At 50.9% G+C, this 21,727-nt stretch overlaps 1 protein-coding gene across 1 annotated transcript in view; it reads left to right on the plus strand.

Annotated features, from left to right (window-relative positions):
- LOC140426008 (netrin-G1-like) overlaps window positions 1-21,727 on the plus strand; it is a 262,666-nt gene that overhangs the window by 105,025 nt on the left and 135,914 nt on the right. The window contains exon 2 of the mRNA XM_072510281.1: window positions 6,676-7,319. Within this exon, the coding sequence (XP_072366382.1) occupies window positions 6,676-7,319 (644 nt within the window). The remainder of the gene's footprint in view (window positions 1-6,675; window positions 7,320-21,727) is intronic.

Consider the following 21,727-nt stretch of genomic DNA (forward strand, 5'->3'; position numbering starts at 1 on the left):
TCCGAGGGGCATCCTGCGGGCGTCGCATGCTGGAGGCTGCGGGTCTCTCCGTCTCCTGTGGTCCCCGAGGGGCATCCTGCGGGCGGTCTGCATCTGCGGGGATGGGTGCCTGGACGTTTGGTCCTGCGATACACAATGAAGCATGCATGGTTAGACATCAGGCAGTGATCAGGTGATATGGGGGAGGGGGATATAGGGGAGGGGGGATATGGGGATGGGCTGTCGGTGGCTCACTTGCTAGTATGCCCCCGACCTCTGCATCAGCAACCTCCCGGTCCTCAGGTCCACCAGCCCGTTCCAGGGCCCTTTCCTGGTGTTCGGTCAGTGGCCTCTCATCAGCGGGGCCTCCTCCAGTCCTCACATGCTCCCTATTGTTGTGTGCGCGCTTCTCCTGTGGGGGGGGCAGGGGTAAAAGGCAACAGTGTTAGGCAGGTATATGAATGCACGCCATCAGATGCGCGTGCATTGCAGAGGTTAAAGTTAGGGCTGGATTCACTTGGGGATATGGGGGAAATGGGGGAGGGGGGATATGGGGGAGGGGGGATATGGGGGAGGGGGGATATGGGGGAGGGGGGATATGGGGGAGGGGGGATATGGGGGATATGGGGAGGGAGATATGGGGGAGGGGGGATATGGGGGATATGGGGGAGGGGGGATATGGGGGATATGGGGGAGGGGGGATATGGGGGAGGGGGGATATGGGGGATATGGGGGAGGGGGGATATGGGGGAGGGGGATATGGGGGAGGGGGGATATGGGGGATATGGGGAGGGTGGATATGGGGGAGGGGGATATGTGGGATATGGGGGATATGGGGGAGGGGGGATATGGGGGATATGGGGGAGGGGGATGGGGAGGGGGGATATGGGGAGGGGGGATATGGGGGAGGGGGGATATGGGGGATATGGGGGAGGGGGGATATGGGGGAGGGGGGATATGGGGGAGGGGGTTATGGGGAGGGGAATATGGGGGATATGGGGGAGGGGGGATATGGGGGAGGGGGGATATGGGGGAGGGGGGGATATGGGGGAGGGGGGATATGGGGGAGGGGGGATATGGGGAGGGGGGATATGGGGAGGGGGGATATGGGGAGGGGGGATATGGGGGATATGGATATCGGGCAGGGGGGAGGCTCACCCTGGCTGCTCTGACGAGGTCGTTCACCTTCTTGTGGCACTGGGTGCCTGTCCGTGGTGTCAGGGCCACAGCCGTGACGGCCTCTGCCACTTCCCTCCACAGACGCCGGCTGTGGCGTGGGGCAACTCTGCGGCCGTGCCAGGGATACAGGGCGTCCCTCCTCTGCTCCACCGCGTCCAGGAGCGCCTCCACATCGCGTGACTCGAACCTCGGGGCTGAGCGACGGCCAGCCATCCAGTTGGGTGTTGCGGTCGGGTGTTCCGGTCGGGTGGGGGGGAGCAGCGCGGCCTTATGAGCCATCACGCCGTGCGGTGCGTATGACGCTGCACGGCGTGAACCATTGCGCAAGCGCGGATCCCGTCACGTCGCTGCTAGCCCATTTCGGGCCGGAGACTATCGACCCATTTTTCCGACGTGACGCAAGTCGGATTTGCGCCGTTTTTTGCGCCGATCGGCGGACTTTCCGCCGATAACGGAGAATTTCGCCCCTGGTTTTGAAGCGTTAAATTTTTTTGTGGTGTTTTGGGACATTTCCCCTTTAATTGGGCGTGGTCTGCGGCCTCTGACGTCATGACGCTTATAGAGCGTAGGAAACGATTGCGCATGCGCAGATTGCTGTCCTTTACTTGGGGCCTTCTTCGCAATTGCGCATGCGCGGCTTCTCGCGCATGCACAACCGGACCTTCCCGTTCTGTGCGCTCTTCGCGCAACTGCGCACGTGCAGCACCTTTTCCAAGATGGCTGCAATTCAAAACTGCCGTTCGTTGCTGCAGGCCTACCTCGTGGTGACTTTTGGCGCCTCGTTTATCTTTTCTTCTTGTATGTTCCTCGCAGAATTCTTGGAATTTGTCCAGGACTGCCTGGAAGTCGCTCTTGAGTATTTGAAGGTCTGGAAGATTTCAGCTGCTTCTGGGCCCACGAAGATAAGTAGAAGCTTTATTTTTTTCTGCATCCGCCACGCCATCTAGGCCGGACGCTACCAGGTAGATCTCGAATCTCTGCCGGAACCAACGCCAGTTTTCACTGAGATTGCCTTGGTACTGGAGATGCTGTGGGACCAGAATCTCGAACATCATCTTGCCTGGCTTTTGTTCCTGGTTGTCACTGTTCGCTGAGTTGAAACTATATAGATTTAACAGTCCACTTCTGGAACCATGTTTTGTTACGCTCTTGTCGTGGCATCAGATGCTTCCTTGATGTACACTCTGACAAAGGAAGGTTCAGACTTGGAGATAGCTTCAACACGTTTATTGAACTATTAACAATTCTCCTACTTGGATCGATGCTACTGTTAATCCTGCTATAGCGACTCAGACTGACTAACCAGTCTGCTACAATCCACGTGGTGGGAGTGATGTTCAGTCAACCCTGTGTCTGTACTCACTGAGAGTCTCCACTGTAAAGAGACTGAGCATGTGTGCTGTGTCCTTTTATATGGGTTGGTGTAATGCCCTCCTGCGGTAGTGTCACCTCTGTGTGTATCGTGAATGCCCATTGGTCGTGTCCTATCTTACTGACCCATTGGTTGACTGCCTGTGTGTCATGTTTCTGGTGTACCCTCTAGTGTCTAGCTAGGTGTAGTGTATGTACATTAACCCTTTGTGTACTTACAGTGATGTATATCATCACAATGACCCCTAGTTCTGGACTCCCCCACCATCGGGAACATTCTTTCTGAATCGACCGTCTAATCCTGTTAGAATTTATAAATTTCTATGAGATCCCCTCTCACTCTTCTAAACTCCAATGAATATAATCCTCTCCTCATATGACAGTCCCGCCATCCCAGGAATCAGCCTGGTAAACCTTCGCTGCTCCCCCTCTACAGCAAGAACATCCTTCCTCAGAGAAGGAGACCAAAACTGCCCACAATACTCCAGGTGTGGCCTCACCAATGCCCTATACAATTGCAGTGAAACATCCCTATTCCTAGACTCCAATCCTCTCGCTATGAAGGCCAGCAGACCATTTGCCTTCTTTACTGCCTGCTGTACCTGCGTGCTTACTTTCAGTGACTGATGCACGAGGACACTAAGGTCTCCCTGAGTATCCGCCTCTCTCAATCTACATCCATTCAAATATTAATCTGCTTCCTATTTTTGCAAACAAAGTGGATAACCTCACATTTATCCACATTATAATGCATCTGCCATGCATGTGCGCACTCACTCAGCCTGTCCAAATCCCGCTGAAGCATCTCTGCATCCTCCTCACAGCTCACCCTCCCACCCAGCTTTGTATCATCTGCAAATTTGGAAATGTGACATTTAATTCCCTCAATCAAATCATTAATATATAATGTGAACAGTTGGGGTCCTACCACAGATCCCTGCGGTACCCCACTAGTCACTGCCTGCCTATCAGAAAAAGACCCAATTATTCCAACGTTTTGCTTCCTGTCTGCTAACCAACTTTTTATCCATCTCAAGACACTAACTTCCCGTAATCCCATGGACTTTAACTTTACATAGTAATCTGCTATGTGAGATCTTGTCGAAAGCCTTCTGAAAGTCTAAATAAACCACATCCACTGGTTCTCCCTGGTCAATTCTACGAGTTACATCTTCAAAGAATTCTGGTAGATTTGTCGAGCATGATTTTCCATTCGTAAATCCATGCTGACTTTGTCTGATTACACCACTGCTTTCCAAATGCTGTGCTGGAAAATCCTTGATAATGGACTCGAGCAACTTCCCTACTACCGACGTGAGGCTCACTGGTCTACAGTTCCCTGTTTTCGCTCTATCTCGCTTTTGAATAACAGGGTTATATTAGCCCAGCGTGGGAATTGTTCCCAGTGACGGGAATCATTCCCAGTGAGGATGATATAAGATTGTTCCAGTTGTATATGAATCCTGATCTGATTTATAATTCCTGTTTGTAAATATTCTGCGGTGTGAAGCTATTTATAGTTTGACAGATAACATCAGTGTTCAACACCTCAACAACACAATTACCCAGCTGTCTAACAGTCCAGTACAGAGTGCAGTGCGATGGAGCACACACACATTGATTCAGAATTGTTACTGAGATCATTAGAGTGCTTGAATATTCCGGGAATCCCAGAGAGAGAAGAGTGAGCTTTATCTAACTCCGCGCTTTATCTGTCCTGGGTGTTTGATGGGGACAGTGTAGAGGGAGCTTTACTCTGTATCTAACCCCGTGCTGTACCTGTCCTGGGAGTGTTTGATAGGGACAGTGTAGAGGGAGCTTTACTCTGTATCTAACCCCGTGCTGTACCTGTCCTGGGAGAGTTTGATGGGGAGAGTGTAGAGGGAGCTTTACTCTGTATCTAACCCCGTGCTGTATCTTCATAGTTTCATAGAATTTACAGTGCAGAAGGAGGCCATTTGGCCCATCGAGTCTGCACCGGCCCTTGGAAAGAGCACCCAAGGTCAACACCTCCACCCCATCCCCATAACCCAGTAACCCCACCCAAACACCAAGGGCAATTTTGGACACTAAGGGCAATTTATCATGGCCAATCCACCTAACCTGCACATCTTTGGACTGTGGGAGGAAACCGGAGCACCCGGAGGAAACCCACGCACACACGGGGAGGATGTGCAGACTCCGCACAGACAGTGACCCAAGCCGGAATCGAACCTGGGACCCTGGCGCTGTGAAGCAATTGTGCTATCCACAATGCTACCGTGCTATCTGTCCTGGGAGTGTTTGATGGGGACAGTGTAGAGGGAGCTTTATTCTGTATCTAACCCCGTGCTGTACCTGTCCTGGGTGTGTTTGATGGGGCAGTGTAGAGGGAGCTTTACTCTGTATCTAACCCCGTGCTGTATCTGTCCTGGGAGTGTTTGATGGGGACAGTGTAGAGGGAGCTTTACTCTGTATCTGACCCCGTGCTGTACCTATCCTGGGAGTGTTTGATGGGGACAGTGTAGAGGGTGCTTTACTCTGTATCTAACCCCGTGCTGTACCTATCCTGCGAGTGTTTGATGGGGATAGTATAGAGCGAGCTTTACTCTGTATCTAACCGCGTGCTGTACCTGTCCTGGGAGTGTTTGATGGGGACAGTGTAGAGGGAGCTTTACTCTGTATCTAACCCTGTGCTGTACCTGTCCTGGGAGTGTTTGATGGGGACAGTGTAGAGGGAGCTTTATTCTGTATCTAACCCCGTGCTGTACCTGTCCTGGGAGTGTTTGATGGGGAGAGTGTAGAGGGAGCTTTACTCTGTATCTAACCCTGTGCTGTACCTGTCCTGGGAGTGTTTGATGGGGAGAGTGTAGAGGGAGCTTTACTCTGTATCTAACCCCGCGCTGTACCTGTCCTGGGAGTGTTTGATGGGGTCAGTGTAGAGGGAGCTTTACTCTGTATCTAACCCCGTGCTGTACCTGTCCTGGGAGTGTTTGATGGGGAGAGTGTAGAGGGAGCTTTACTCTGTATCTAACCCTGTGCTGTACCTGTCCTGGGAGTGTTTGATGGGGAGAGTGTAGAGGGAGCTTTACTCTGTATCTAACCCCGCGCTGTACCTGTCCTGGGAGTGTTTGATGGGGTCAGTGTAGAGGGAGCTTTACTCTGTATCTAACCCCGTGCTGTACCTGTCCTGGGAGTGTTTGATGGGGAGAGTGTAGAGGGAGCTTTACTCTGTATCTAACCCCGTGCTGTACCTGTCCTGGGGGTGTTTGATGGGGATAGTGTAGAGGGAGCTTTACTCTGTATCTAACCCCGCGCTGTACCTGTCCTGGGAGTGTTTAATGGGGTCAGTGTAGAGGGAGCTTTACTCTGTATCTAACCCCGTGCTGCACCTGTCCTGGGAGTGTTTGATGTGGACAGTGTAGAGGGATCTTTACTCTGTGTCTAACCCTGTGCTGTACCTGTCCTCGGAGTGTTTGATGGGGACAGTGTAGAGGGATCTTTACTCTGTATCTAACCCCGTGCTGTACCTGTCCTGGGAGTGTTTGATGGGGACAGTGTAGAGGGATCTTTACTCTGTATCTAACCCCGTGCTGTACCTGTCCTGGGAGTGTTTGATGGGGACAGTGTCGAGGGAGCTTTACTCTGTATCTAACCCCGTGCTGTACCTGTCCTGGGTGTGTTTGATGGGGAGAGTGTAGAGGGAGCTTTACTCTGTATCTAACCCCGTGCTGTTCCTGTCCTGGGAGTGTTTGATGGGGACAGTGTAGAGGGATCTTTACTCTGTATCTAACCCCGTGCTGTACCTGTCCTGGGAGTGTTTAATGGGGACAGTGTAGAGGGAGCTTTACTCTGTATCTAACCCCGTGCTGTTCCTGTCCTGGGAGTGTTTGATGGGGACAGTGGAGAGGGAGCTTTACTCTGTATCTAACCCCGTGCTGTACCAGTCCTGGGAGTGTTTGATGGGGAGAGTGTAAAGGGAGCTTTACTCTGTATCTAACCCCGTGCTGTACCTGTCCTGGGAGTGTTTGATGGGGACAGTGTAGAGGGAGCTTTACTCTGTATCTAACCCCGTGCTGTACCAGTCCTGGGAGTGTTTGATGGGGAGAGTGTAGAGGGAGCTTTACTCTGTATCTAACCCCGTGCTGTATTGTTTTCTGTTTTAAGGAGAACCCCTACATGTGCAACAATGAGTGTGACGCTCGCACGCCCGAACTCGCACACCCGACTGAGCTGATGCTGGATGATGAGGGGCGGGTTCCCAACACCTTTTGGCAAAGTGTCTCCTGGAGGCATTTCCCGGAGCCTCTCCTGGTCAACATCACGCTGTCCTGGGGCAAGAGCATCGAGCTGACTGAGGACATTGTCATCACCTTCGAGTCGGGCCGTCCCGAGCAGATGGTTCTGGAGAAGTTTCTGGACCACGGGCGCAGCTGGCAGCCTTACCAGTTCTACGCAGCCGACTGCCTCAACTCCTTTGGGATGGAAGCCAGAAGCGCTGGGGATCTGAGTGCTGCCTCTGTTTTGGACATTATCTGCACAGAGGAGTATTCCAGGGGCTACGTGTGGAAGCTGGAGAAGATGGTGCGATTCGAGATCCAGGAACGTTTTGCCCTGTTCGGGGGGCCCCGTCTGCGTGACATGGCCTCACTGTACGGCCGACTGGACACCACCAAGGACCTAAGGGACTTCTTCACTCTGACTGACCTGCGGCTCAGACTGCTCCGCCCCGCCACTGGGCCCACCAGAGTCGACCCACTCAACCTGTCCAAATATTTCTACGCCATCTCCAATCTGGACATCAGGGGGCGGTGAGAGTTCCTCAACCCATCAACAGCGAGTTAGTGACCACACACCTGACACCCAGGGACACTATGTCACACCAACATAGGATCACCAACATGGGAGTAAGCAGGAGGCCATTCGGCCCATTGAACCTGCTGCCCCATTTCAGTAAGATCATGGATGATCTGATTCTGATGCTAACTCCATTTTCCTGTCTGTCGCCCCCTTCACCCCCATGTCTGTCTATAACGTGCCTAACTCTGTCTCGAATAGATTCAATGACCCGCAGCCTGCACTGCTCTCTGTTGAAGAGAATTCCAGACTAACGACGCTCAGAGAGAAAATAATTCTCATCTCTGTCTGATTCCTTTTAAACTGTGTCCCCAAGTTCTTATCCCCCAACAAACTGAAACTCTCCCAGCACCCAGCATCCACCCTGTCAAATCCCCTCAGGAACGCCAGATCACCCCGGATCTTCAAACTCCAGTGGATATCAGCCCAATATGTTCAACCTCCCTTCACGAGTTCAGTGCCTCATCCCAGCGATGAGTTGAGTGACCCTCCTCTGAACTGCATCTCGGGGTCACTATTTAAAAATAATGGGCAGGATTCTCCGTCCCACCACAGCCGCTTTCCAGTGCGGTGCATCCCCGCCAGCAGCCGGATTCTCCATCCCAGCAGCCGGCCAATGGGGTTTCCCAATGTGGGCATCCCCGCACCGTCGGGAAATCCGCGGCCAAGTGCGTTGCCGGCGAAGTGGAGAATCCCGCCCAAGGGGGGTTACAATTTGAGACGGAGACAACAAGAATTTCTTTCTCCCAGAGGATCTAGAGGCTTTGGAATTCTCTTCCCCAAAAGGTAGTTTTGAACATTTCGAAGGCAGAGCTGGATTGATTCTTGATGAGGAAAGAGATGAGAGGTTGTTGGGTGCAGGTGGCAATGTGGAATTGAGGTTAAAACCTGATCCGCAATGTTGGAACGGACCCGAGGGTCCGAGTGGCTGCCTCGTGCTCCTAGTTCATATGCGTCATGGGAATACAGACCTCCCATACATTCTGTCCCTTCATCCAAATCCAGGTGGATACTGATTGGAAATGGTTGAGGCCCCAGCACTGATCCCTGTGACACTCCACTGGTTACAGCTTGCCACCCAAAAACATCACCTTCTCCCTGCTTCCTGCTTCCTGTAAGCTGACCAATCCCTGATCCAAGCTAATATTTCACCGACTACACCATGTTTGCTTAGGCTGTGTAATAACTTTCAATGTGGCATCGTATCAAAAGCTTTTGGAAACCCAAGTACACCACATCTATAGGTTCCCCTTTATCCACCTGGTTGTTACTTGCTCCTAATACTCTAATAAATTGGTTAAACAGGATTCCCCATTCACGAGGCCTTGAGGCAGAGTTTTAGATTTCCTGCTGGTGGGTTTGTAGGCGGGTGGGGTGAGTGTGAAATTTGTCAGATGGAATTCCCAATGGGTCCCTGCCCCGCCCTGACCTTTCCACAATGTGAAGATTGGATGAGGGAGGCCCTCCCACCCTTACCACAATTGAGGCCATCAAGCGGGCAATTATTGACCACTTCAGGGTCGTTCCCCACCCAGCCTTCATTTTCAGGTTTGTGAGAGGAGATTTGGGATATGGGAGAAGCTCAAAAATAAATCAGGACCAGACCTTGGGCAGGCAGGGGACATCAGGCCTTGGGCAGGCAGGGGACATCAGGCCTTGGGCAGGCAGGGGACATCAGACCTTGGGCAGGCAGGGGACATCAGGCCTTGGGCAGGCAGGGCACATCAGACCTTGGGCAGGCAGGGGACATAAGACCTTGGGCAGGCAGGGGACATTAGGCCTTGGGCAGGCAGGGGACATCAGGCCTTGGGTAGGCAGGGGACATCAGACCTTGGGCAGGCAGGGGACATCAGGCCTTGGGCAGGCAGGGCACATCAGACCTTGGGTAGGCAGGGGACATCAGACCTTGGGCAGGCAGGGGACATCAGGCATTGGGCAGGCAGGGCACATCAGACCTTGGGCAGGCAGGGGACATCAGACCTTGGGCAGGCAGGGGACATTAGGCCTTGGGCAGGCAGGGGACATCAGGCCTTGGGTAGGCAGGGGACATCTGGCCTTGGGCAGGCAGGGGACATCAGGCCCTGGGCAGGCAGGGGATATCAGACCTTGGGTAGGCAGGGGACATCTGGCCTTGGGCAGGCAGGGGACATCAGGCCCTGGGCAGGCAGGGGACATCAGATCTTGGGTAGGCAGGGGACATCTGGCCTTGGGTAGGCAGGGGACATCAGGCCCTGGGCAGGCAGGGGACATCAGACCTTGGGTAGGCAGGGGACATCAGGCCCTGGGCAGGCAGGGGACATCAGACCTTGGGTAGGCAGGGGACATCAGACCTTGGGTAGGCAGGGGACATCTGGCCTTGGGCAGGCAGGGGACATCAGGCCCTGGGCAGGCAGGGGACATCAGACCTTGGGTAGGCAGGGGACATCAGGCCCTGGGCAGGCAGGGGACATCAGACCTTGGGTAGGCAGGGGACATCAGACCGTGGGTAGGCAGGGGACATCAGACCTTGGGTAGGCAGGGGACATCAGACCTTGGGTAGGCAGGGGACATCAGACCGTGGGTAGGCAGGGGACATCTGGCCTTGGGCAGGCAGGGGACATCAGGCCTTGGGCAGGCAGGGGACATCCTCGGCCTCCATCAGCCTTTTAACTTTGGGCATCTCCCACCATAAAATCTGGCATCACCTCCCCCAGGTGTCGGCCTCGCAACCAACATTCCAATCTGCCTCTGTGCACTTCTCCATAGGCACTCCCCGCCCCCCACCCCCGGATCCTTCTCACCCTGAGACCCTCAATACTTTCCTGTTCATGGAATCCCGGGAGTTGGACTCTGGGGCTCTTTGCAGTTCCCGTCCTGTCCACTGCAGCTTCTGGCGCTGCACAGACTGGTTTAGCACAGTGAGCTAAACAGCTGGCTTGTAATGCAGAACAAAGCCAGCAGCACGGGTTCAATTCCCGTACCGGCCTCCCCGAACAGGCGCCGGAATGTGGTGACTAGGGGCTTTTCACAGTAACTTCATTTAAGCCTATTTGTGACAATAAGCGATTATTATTATTATTACCAGACAGGCACAGAATCCCTGTTCGACACCTCTGCCATTGCCTAGATTTCAATTAACAATTCCCCAGACCCTCTCTCTGGAGGAACAACACCAGCTTTCGTTACACTTTTCCTATTTAAATACTTTTACTGTCTGTTTTTACATTTCTACCTGGCTTTCTCTCAAACTCCAATTCCCCCCTTTGTTCACTGGTTTTTAAAATCTGACCAGTCCTCTGACCGATCGCTAATCCTGACAGGTTTCTAGTGTCTCTTTCAATTTGGTCCAATCCTCACTTCCTGATTTATCCACAGATGATGCTTCCTTCTCAAAGAGTCTTTCCTTCTGGGGCGGATTCTGCATACTCAACATCTGGGTGGAATCCATCAGAGTCAACATCTGGGAGGAACCCATCAGTGTCAACATCTGGGAGGACCCACCAGTGTCAACATCTGGGAGGACCCACCAGTGTCAACATCTGGGTGGAGTCCTCCTGTGTCACCATCTGGGAGGACCCACAAGTGTCAACATCTGGGAGGACCCACCAGTGTCAACATCTGGGTGGAATCCATCAGAGTCAACATCTGGGCGAAGTCCACCAGTGACAACATCTGGGTGGAATCCACCAAAGTCAACATCTGGGGGCCATCAGGTCTAAAACCTGGGGGTGGGTGGGGGGGGGGAGACGTTAAAGTCATATCGACAATGGAATTCCATCAGGCCAATACCTGGGGTGGTAATCTCTATTCACATGTCTAGGACACTCCTTCAATTAACATCTGGAAGACCTGCCATCAGGGACAACATCTGGGGCTACACTAACAGGGATTAAACCGAGGGTGAGATGGTTTTAAACATCCGGAAGAATGAGGTGAACACCTGGATACACAGTCACTCTATCAGGGAAACATCTCAGAGAATGAGAGAACGGTTACAGCACACAGCGGAGGCCATTCAGCCAGTTGTGTGCATGCTAGCCCTCTGTAAGAGCAACTCAGCAAATCCCACTTTCTCACTTTCCCTGGTCTTTATCCTGTATCTCTACAATTGTTCTCGTTTCGGCTAGTGATTCAATTGCCTTTTGAAAGTCTCGATTGAACCTGTCTCCACCACACTCTCAGGGAGTGAATTGCAGAGGTCACCACCTCACCTTGTTAAAGAGTTTCTCCTCACGTTTCCTCCAGTTCGTTTGCCAATCACCTTAAATCTGGGCACTCTGGTTCCCAATCCTTCCACCAATGGGGTCAGTTTTTCTCTGTCTATTCTGTCCAGGCTCCTCATGGTTTTGATCAAATCTCCTCAATCTTCTCTTCTCCGTGGGGAGCAGTTGTAACCTCTCCAATCTGTCCATGTTCCTCAATCCTCCCATCCCTGAAACCTTTCTCCTCAATCTTTGCTGCACCCTTTCTAACGCCTGCCGTGTGGAGCCCACAACTGGACACACGGCTCCAGTGGAGGAGGGACCGGAATCATATCAAGTTTTATGATAATTTGGGGCATTTGTACTCAATGCCTCTATTTGCAAAGCACAGACGAGCTCATCAACAGCTTTGCCAACCTGTCTTGCTCCCCTCACTGCTTTTCCCACACACATATCCCAGCTTCCTCTGCTCCTTCATCCCCTTTACATTTTACATCGAACATAGAACTGAACAGCACAGTACAGGCCCTTCGGCCCCCGATCTTGTGCTGAACTAGTCTGAAACTAAGATCAAATCGACCTACTCCCAATCATTCTAGTGCACTCCATGTGCCTATCCAATAACCGCTTGAAAGTTCCTAAAGTGTCCGACTCCACTACCATAGCTGGGAGTGCGTTCCATGCCCCAATCACTCTCTGAGTAAAGAACCTACCTCTGACATCCCATCTTCCACCATGAACCTTATAGTTATGCCCCCTTGTAACATCCACCCGAGGAAAAAGTCTCTGAACGTCCACTCTATCAATTCCTCTCATCATCTTATACACCTCAATAAGTCACCTCTCATCCTCCTCCGCTCCAATGAGAAAAGCCCTCGCTCCCTCAAACTTTCCTCAAAAGACCTACCCTCCAAACCAGGCAGCATCCTGGTAAATCTCCTTTGCACCTTTTCAAATGCTTCCACATCCTTCCTATAATGAGGTAACCAGAACTGGATACAATACTCCAAATGTGGTCTAACCAAGGTCTTGTACAGTTGCAGCATAACCCCACGGTTCTTAAACTCAATCCCCCTGTTAATAAACGCTAACACACTATCGGCCTTCTTCACGGCTCTATCCACTTGGGTGGCAACTTCCAGAGATTTATGGACATGAATCTCCGAGATCTCTCTGCTCCTCCACATTCCTGCCGTTAACCCTGTAATCCGCATTCAAATTTGTCCTACCAAAATGAATCACCTCACACTTATCAGGGTTAAACTCCATCTGCCATTTTTCAGCCCAGCTCTGCATCCTATCAATGTCTCTTTGCCGCCTACAACAGCCATCCAACTCATCCACTACTCCACCAATCTTGGTGTCATCAGCAAATTTACTAACCCACCCTTCAACGCCATCATCCAAGTCATTGATAAGAATCACAAATAGCAGAGGACCCAGCACTGATCCCTGTGGTACACCGCTGGTGACTGGGCTCCAGGATGAAAATTTACCATCTACCACCACCCTCTGTCTTCTATGTGATCGCCAGTGACTGATCCAATTGGCCAAATTTCCCTCTATGCCATGCCTCCTTACTTTCTGCATGAGCCGACCATGGGGAACCTTATCACACGCCTTTTTATCCTTTAGATTTAACCAACTCTCCTTGTTCTTTCAAAATGTATCACTTCACATTTCTCTGCATCAAATTTCACCTGCTGTGTGTCGTCCAGTCCAGCATAAGACCATGAGACATAGGAGCAGAATTAGGCCACTCGGCCCATCGAGTCTGCTCCGCCATTCAATCATAGCTGATATTTTTCTCATCCCCATTCTCCTGTCTTCTCCCCATAACCCCTGACCCCCTTATCAATCAAGAACCTATCTATCTCTGTCTTAAAGACACTCAGTGATTTGGCCTCCACAGCCTTCTGCGGCAAAGAGTTCCACAGATTCACCGCCCTCTGGCTGAAGAAATTCCTCCTCATCTCTGTTTTAAAGGATCGTCCCTTCAGTCTGAGGCTGTGTCCTCTGGTTCTAGTTTTTCCTACAAGTGGAAACATCCTCTCCACGTCCACTCTATCCAGGCCACGCAGTATCCTGTACATTTCAATGAGTTCCCTCCTGATCCTTCTGAACTCTGTCGTGTACAGACCCAGAGTCCTCAACCGTTCCTCGTACACCAAGTTCTTCATTCCAGGGATCATTCTTGTGAACCTCCTCTGGACCCTTTCCAAGGCCAGCACATCCTTCCTTAGATACAGGGCCCAAAACTGCTCACAATACTCCAAATGGGGTCTGACCAGAGCCTTATACAGCCTCAGAAGTACATCCCTGGTCTTGTATTCTAGCCCTCTCGACATGAATGCTAACATTGCATTTGCCTTCCTAACTACCAACTGAACCTGCACTTTAACGTTAAGAGAATCCTGAAGTAGGATTTTTGAGTCCCTTTGTGCTTCTGATTTCCGAAGCGTTTTCCCACTTATAAAATAGTCTATTCCTCTATTCTTTCTACCAAACTGCAAAACCTCAGACTTTTCTACAATGTATTCCATCTGCCACTTCTTTGCCCACTCTCCTCGCCTGTCCAAGTCCTTCTGCAGCCCACCTGCTTCCTCAACACCACCTGTCTCTCTGCAGATCTTTGTATCATCTGAAAATTTAGTAACAGTGCCTTCAGTTCCTTCTTCCGGATGGTTAATGTATATTGTGTAATGTATACCAGCCTGTCTGTATCCTCTCGAAGTCCATCACTCTCCTCCTCACGGTTCACAATATTTTGATATCTATGGATTGTGAAATTGTGCTCTATACACCAAACTCTAGACCATTAATATAGACCCAGAAAAGCAGGGGTCCTAACTCCACTCCCTGAGGAGCCCCCTCACTATAAACCACCCTCCAGTTCGAGATCAACCACTCACCATGATTCTGATTCCTGTCCCTCTGCCAGCTCCATCTCTCTGCTGCTACCTTCCATTTATTCACTGAGTTTAATTTTGCAGAGAAATCTTTTGCATTATCAACCACGTGTCACCTGCACCGTTTCCTGCTCCATCCCACTCTCTGTCTCTTCCATCATCCAGGTAGCCCTGGATTTGTTCCCCGACCTTTCCCTGTCATGGGAATGTACCTTGGCTGCACCTGAACGGTCTCCCCTTTAAAGACAAATCATTGTTTCATTCCAGTTTTGCGGCCAGTCTTTGATTCCAGTTTATCAGTCTGGGTCAGATCCATATTCACCACATTGAAATCACACCCCACCCCCCCCCCATCAAAAATACTCCTGGACCCACTCTCGGAACTCTTCCCCCTCTCTGCTCTTTACAGCGCCACTTTCCCAGTCTATATTCAGATAATTAAAGTCTGTTTAATTTATAAAACATCCCAGGTGCTTCACAGGAGGATTAGACATCAAAGTATTTCTGAAGTTTAACTACTCTCCAGTTTGTATATCTCTGTAATTTCCCTGCACATTTGTTCCTCTTTATCCTTCCCACTGATTGGTTTAGAATGTGCCCCGTCGTGTAAAGTTACATCGATTGTTTCTGGCCTCAAACCAAATAGATTCTGTCCTTGACCCCTCGAGGACACCCTCTCCTTCACTGGAATATTATCCTTAATCAATACCCATCCCCTCCTCCTCTCTTCCCTGCTACATCTTTCCTGAACATCTTATCCAGGAATATTCAGTCGCTGGTCCTGCCTTTTTTTGAGGCAGGTGTCCGTTAGCACCGCAGCATCGTATTGCCGAGGCTGTGTACCTGCAGCTCACTAACCTTATTTACCACACTCGATGTGTTCACCAAGATGCCCCCATAAACTCAGGTTAAACTTGATTACATTCCATCTTACTCTGACGAGACTGAATATACACTGTTTTTCCTCTGGTGTTGTCTGGGTCTCCTGATTCTCGATCGTCCTTGCGTTTCCTCGCTAATGTTACCTCTGCTTCACACCCCCTGCCAAGTTAGATTAAACCCTCCCGACTGGGAAAACTATCCCAGTGAATGCTCGGGGGCAATTTCTGAGGGTCAACATCTGGAAGGTGCTCAATCATTGAACACCTGGAGTCAGGCTGTCAGCACTAACATCTGGAATCAGGCTGTCAGCACTAACATCTGGAGTCAGGGTGTCAGGAATAACATCTGGAATCAGGATGTCAGCTCTAACATCTGGAGTCAGGCTGTCAGCGCTAACATCTGGAGTCCTGCTGTCAGGACCAACACCTGGAGTCAGGCTGTCAGCACTAACACCTGGAGTCAGGCTGTCAGCACTAACATCTGGAGTCCTGCTGTCAGGACTAACATCTGGAGTCAGGCTGTCCGCACTAATATCTAGAGTCAGGCTGTCAGCACTAACATCTGGAGTCAGGCTGTCAGCACTAACATCTGGAGTCAGGCTGTCAGGACTAATATCTGGAGTCCTGCTGTCAGGACTAGCAGTTTGGATCAGAAATTGGCTAGCTGGAAGAAGACAAAGGGTGGTGGTTGATGTGAAATATTCAGACTGGAGTCCAGGTACTTGTGGTGTATCACAAGGATCTGTTTTGGGGCCACTGCTTTTTGTCATTTTTTATAAATGACCTGGAGGAGGGCGTAGAAGGATGGGTGAGTAAATTTGCAGATGACACTAAAGTCGGTGGAGTTGTGGACAGTGCGGAAGGATGTTACAAGTTACAGAGGGACTGGGCTGAGAGGTGGCAAATGGAGTTTAATGCAGAAAAGTGTGAGGTGATTCATTTTGGAAGGAATAACAGGAAGACAGAGTACTGGGCTAATGGTAAGATTCTTGGAAGTGTGGATGAGCAGAGAGATCTCGGTGTCCATGTACATAGATCCCTGAAAGTTGCCACCCAGGTTGAGAGGATTGTTAAGAAGGCGTACGGTGTGTTAGCCGGTGTGTACGCTCCGGGTAAGCGATCTCCAAGGCGGCCTTCTGGACCCGCGACAACGCAGAATCGCCGAGCAGAAACTTATAGCCAAGTTCCGCACACATGAGTGCGGCCTCAACCGGGACCTGGGATTCATGTCGCATTACATTCATCCCCCACCATCTGGCCTGCGAAATCCTACCAACTGTCCTGGCTTGATACAATTCACACCTCTTTAACCTGGGGTTACCCCATCTCTGGATCTGTAAAGATTTAATCACCTGCTAATTCCAAGCATTGTCTGGTATCTTTGAATCTGTCTATATATTTGTTTCTGGAACATACCTCTTCATTCACCTGAGGAAGGAGCAGCGCTCCGAAAGCTAGTGACATTGAAACAAACCTGTTGGACTTTAACCTGGTGTTGTAAGACTTCTTACTTAGCTTTTATTGGTAGAGGGATTGAGTTTCGGAGCCATGAGGTCATGTTGCAGCTGTACAAAACTCTGGTGCGGCCGCATTTGGAGTATTGCGTGCAGTTCTGGTCGCCGCATTATAGGAAGGATGTGGAAGCATTGGAAAGGGTGCAGAGGAGATTTACCAGAATGTTGCCTGGTATGGAGGGAAAATTTTATGAGGAAAGGCTGAGGGATTTGAGGATGTTTTCGTTAGAGAGAAGAAGGTTAAGAGGTGACTTAATTGAGGCATACAAGATGATCAGAGGATTGGATAGGGTGGACAGTGAGAGCCTTTTTCCTCGGATGGTGATCTCTAGCACGAGGGGACATAGCTTTAAATTGAGGGGAGATAGATATAAGACAGATGTCAGAGGTAGGTTCTTTACTCAGAGTAGTAAGGGTGTGGAATGCCCTGCCTGCAACAGTAGTGGACTCGCCAACACTAAGGGCTTTCAAATGGTCATTGGATAGACATATGGACGATAAGGGAATAGTGTAATGGCCTTTAGAGTGGTTTCACAGGTCGGCGCAACATCGAGGGCCGAAAGGCCTGTACTGCGCTGTAATGTTCTATGTTCGATGTTCTGGAGTCCCGCTGTCAGCACTAACATCTGGAGTCAGGCTATCAGCACTAACATCTGGAGTCAGGCTGTCAGGACTAACATCTGGAGTCCCACTGTCAGCACTAACATCTGGAGTCACACTGTCAGCACTAACATCTGGAGTCCCACTGTCAGCACTAACACCTGGAGTCAGGCTGTCAGCATTAACATCTGGAGTCACGCTGTCAGCACTAACATCTGGAGTCAGGCTGTCAGCACTAACATCTGGAGTCACACTGTCAGCACTAACATCTGGAGTCCCACTGTCAGCACTAACATCTGGAGTCAGGCTGTCAGCACTAACATCTGGAGTCACGCTGTCAGCGCTAACACCTGGAGTCCTGCTGTCAGCACTAACATCTGGAGCGCCGCTCCCTCTCTGGGAGATTCCTGGAGGGTGAGAATTTCTCGCTGCTTCTATTGAGAGATGATGTGGAGATGCCGGCCTTGGACTGGGGTGAGCACAGTACGAAGTTTTACAACACCAGGTTAAAGTCCAACAGGTTTGTTTCGATGTCACGAGCTTTCGGATCGCTGCTCCTTCCTCAGGTGAATGAAGAGGTCTGTTCCAGAACATATATATAGACAAATTCAAAGCTGCCAAACAATGCTTGGAATGCGAGCATTAGCAGGTGATTAAATCTTTACAGATCCAGAGATGGGGTAACCTCAGGTTAAAGAGGTGTGAATTGTATCAAGTCAGGACAGTTGGTAGGATTTTGCAGGCCAGATGGTGGGGGATGAATGTAATGCAACATGAATCCCAGGTCCCGGTTGAGGCCGCACTCATGTGTGCGGAACTTGGCTATAAGTTTCTGCTCGGCGATTCTGCGTTGTCGCGGGTCCTGAAGGCCGCCTTGGAGAACGCTTACCCGGAGATCAGAGGCTGAATGCCCTTGACTGCTGAAGTGTTCCCCGACTGGAAGGGAACATTCCTGCCTGGTGACTGTTGCACGATGTCCGTTCATTCGTTGTCGCAGCGTCTGCATGGTCTCGCCAATGTACCACGCTTCGGGACATCCTTTCCTGCAGCGTATGAGGTAGACAACGTTGGCCGAGTCGCACGAGTATGTACCGCGTACCTGGTGGGTGGTGTTCTCACGTGTAATAGTGGTATCCATGTCGATGATCTGGCACGTCTTGCAGAGATTGCCATGACAGGGTTCTGTGGTGTCGTGGTCACTGTTTTGAAGACTGGGTAGTTTGCTGCAAACAATGGTTTGTTTGAGGTTGCGCGGTTGTTTGAAGGCAAGTAGTGGGGGTGTGGGGATGACCTTGGCAAGATGTTCATCGTCATCAATGACGTGTTGAAGGCTGTGAAGAAGATGTCGTAGTTTCTCCGCTCCGGGGAAGTACTGGACGACGAAGGGTATTCTGTCGGTTGTGTCCCATGTTTGTCTTCTGAGGAGGTCTATTAAGAGAGGCTGATGTGGGAACTCAGTAACTGGTGAAATGTACCAGTGATGGATTGTGATGCCTTCCCAGTCACTCAGCACAGTGGGCTGCTCTGTGTCGCTGCGATACATTCTCTGAATGAGTGTGTGCAAGGAGCAGACAACGTGACAGCTCCCCTGCCCCTGGTGACCGTCCTGTTAACGAGCTTTCAGAGCTCTGCTGACTGCTCACCATGTGCAAGTGTTTTCCTCTTCAGTGTTTAACCAATTGAGCAGCACAGAATGGGCACAATCTGCCCCTCACCCCTCGTCTCTGCCAATCTCCAATCTCCTCAGGGTTCACCGAATCAGAGAGACTCAGAACACAGGAGGAGGCCATTCAGCCCATCATCTCGGTGCTGCCTCTCTGAGTTATTCACTTAGTCCCCCCCCCGTCCTTCCCCATATTCTGTATTGGCCCCCTCAGACGTGTGTTAAATGTTGAAAGTTATTATTGAATCTTTCAGGCAGCACCTTCCAGATCACAACAACTCGCTGTGTAAAAAACATCCTCCTCATCTCCCCCTCTGCCTCACAACAACTCGCTGTGTAAAAAACATCCTCCTCATCTCCCCCTCTGCCTCACAACAACTCGCTGTGTAAAAAACATCCTCCTCATCTCCCCCTCTGCCTCACAACAACTCGCTGTGTAAAAAACATCCTCCTCATCTCCCCCTCTGCCTCACAACAACTCGCTGTGTAAAAAACATCCTCCTCATCTCCCCCTCTGCCTCACAACAACTCGCTGTGTAAAAAACATCCTCCTCATCTCCCCCTCTGCCTCACAACAACTCGCTGTGTAAAAAACATCCTCCTCATCTCCCCCTCTGCCTCACAACAACTCGCTGTGTAAAAAACATCCTCCTCGTCTCCCCCTCTGCCTCACAACAACTCGCTGTGTAAAAAACACCCTCCTCATCTCCCCCTCTGCCTCACAACAACTCGCTGTGTAAAAAACATCCTCCTCATCTCCCCCTCTGCCTCACAACAACTCGCTGTGTAAAAAACATCCTCCTCATCTCCCCCTCTGCCTCACAACAACTCGCTGTGTAAAAAACATCCTCCCCATCTCCCCCTCTGCCTCACAACAACTCGCTGTGTAAAAACATTCTCCTCATCTCCCCCTCTGCCTCACAACAACTCGCTGTGTAAAAAACATCCTCCTCATCTCCCCCTCTGCCTCACAACAACTCGCTGTGTAAAAAACATCCTCCTCATCTCCCCCTCTGCCTCACAACTACTCGCTGTGTAAAAACATTCTCCTCATCTCCCCCTCTGCCTCACAACAACTCGCTGTGTAAAAAACATCCTCCTCATCTCCCCCTCTGCCTCACAACTACTCGCTGTGTAAAGAACATCCTCCTCATCTCCCCCTCTGCTTCTTTTCCCGATTCTCTTCAGTCCGTGTCCCTCTGGTTACCCTCCCTCCTGTCACTGGCAATAATTTGTTCCTGTTTAATCTCTCAAAGCAGCTCATGATTTATGAATAATTCTAACTGAACGCTTCCTTCTTGTTCAATCTGTTTTGGGTCTGGAACAGCGAGGTCCCATTTGGCCACCGCACAATCTCCAGGGTTGGGAACCATTACCTCATTATTCCAGACTCAGCTTCTGGGAGACCCACTCGAGCTTTTAGTGCCGGAGAATCTTCAAACGCTAATTAGAGAACAGGAGCATCAATATGTTTACGCTGCCTTTCAATTGTCTCTGAGGAACTGTCTGCATTTTGCTTAGTTTAGTAAAATGTGCCCAGAACAGCCAATTTGCAAAATATAAAAGGTAAAATCTGCAGATTTTGAATCTTCACCTTTCCTGTCAGTTAAAGAGAGATTTGATTCTGTCAGCACAGCCTCACTGAACCCTCCTCACGTCCCAACACTTTCCACCTCACTAAACCACACTTAATGTTCCCTGACCCAGAGATTGTTCTGGGTTTGAAGCGCGCAGTGTAAAGTGCCCCCTGACATCAGTCCTGAACTTGCGTTCTTTCACTCTGACACAGATACCTTTCAATTCACTCACTTTTAGACAGTAGAGTTCTATTGTAACCGAATTTAACTCAATGACAGTCGTGGCTCAGTGGGGAGCGATCTCGCGCTGAATCTGGATATTGTGGCTTCAAACCTGATCCAGAGAGTTTGAGCACAAGATCGAGGCTGAGACTCCCAGTGCGGTTCTGAGGGAGTGCTGCACAGTCATAGGGTCAGTACTGAGGGTGTGCTGCACTGTCAGAGGGTCAGTACTGAGAGAGTGCTGCACTGTCAGAGGGTCAGTACTGAGGGAGTGCCGCACTGTCAGAGGGTCAGTACTGAGAGAGTGCCGCACTGTCAGAGGGTCAGTACTGAGGGAGTGCCGCACTGTCAGAGGGTCAGTACTGAGGGAGTGCCGCACTGTCAGAGGGTCAGTACTGAGGGAGTGCTGCACTGTCAGAGGGTCAGTACTGAGGGAGTGCTGCACTGTCAGAGAGTCAGTACTGAGGGAGTGCTGCACTGTCAGAGGGTCAGTACTGAGGGAGTGCCGCACTGTCAGAGGGTCAGTGCTGAGGGAGTGCTGCACTGTCAGAGGGTCAGTACTGAGGGAGTGCTGCACTGTCAGAGGGTCAGTACTGAGAGAGTGCTGCACTGTCAGAGGGTCAGTACTGAGGGAGTGCTGCAATGTCAGAGGGTCAGTACTGAGAGAGTGCTGCACTGTCAGAGCGTCAGTACTGAGGGAGTGCTGCACTGTCAGAGGGTCAGTACTGAGGGAGTGCTGCACTGTCAGAGAGTCAGTACTGAGGGAGTGCTGCACTGTCAGAGGGTCAGTACTGAGGGAGTGCTGCACCGTCAGA

The sequence above is a fragment of the Scyliorhinus torazame genome, chromosome 7, assembly GCF_047496885.1.
Source record: "Scyliorhinus torazame isolate Kashiwa2021f chromosome 7, sScyTor2.1, whole genome shotgun sequence".
NCBI classification, from domain to species: domain Eukaryota; kingdom Metazoa; phylum Chordata; class Chondrichthyes; order Carcharhiniformes; family Scyliorhinidae; genus Scyliorhinus; species Scyliorhinus torazame.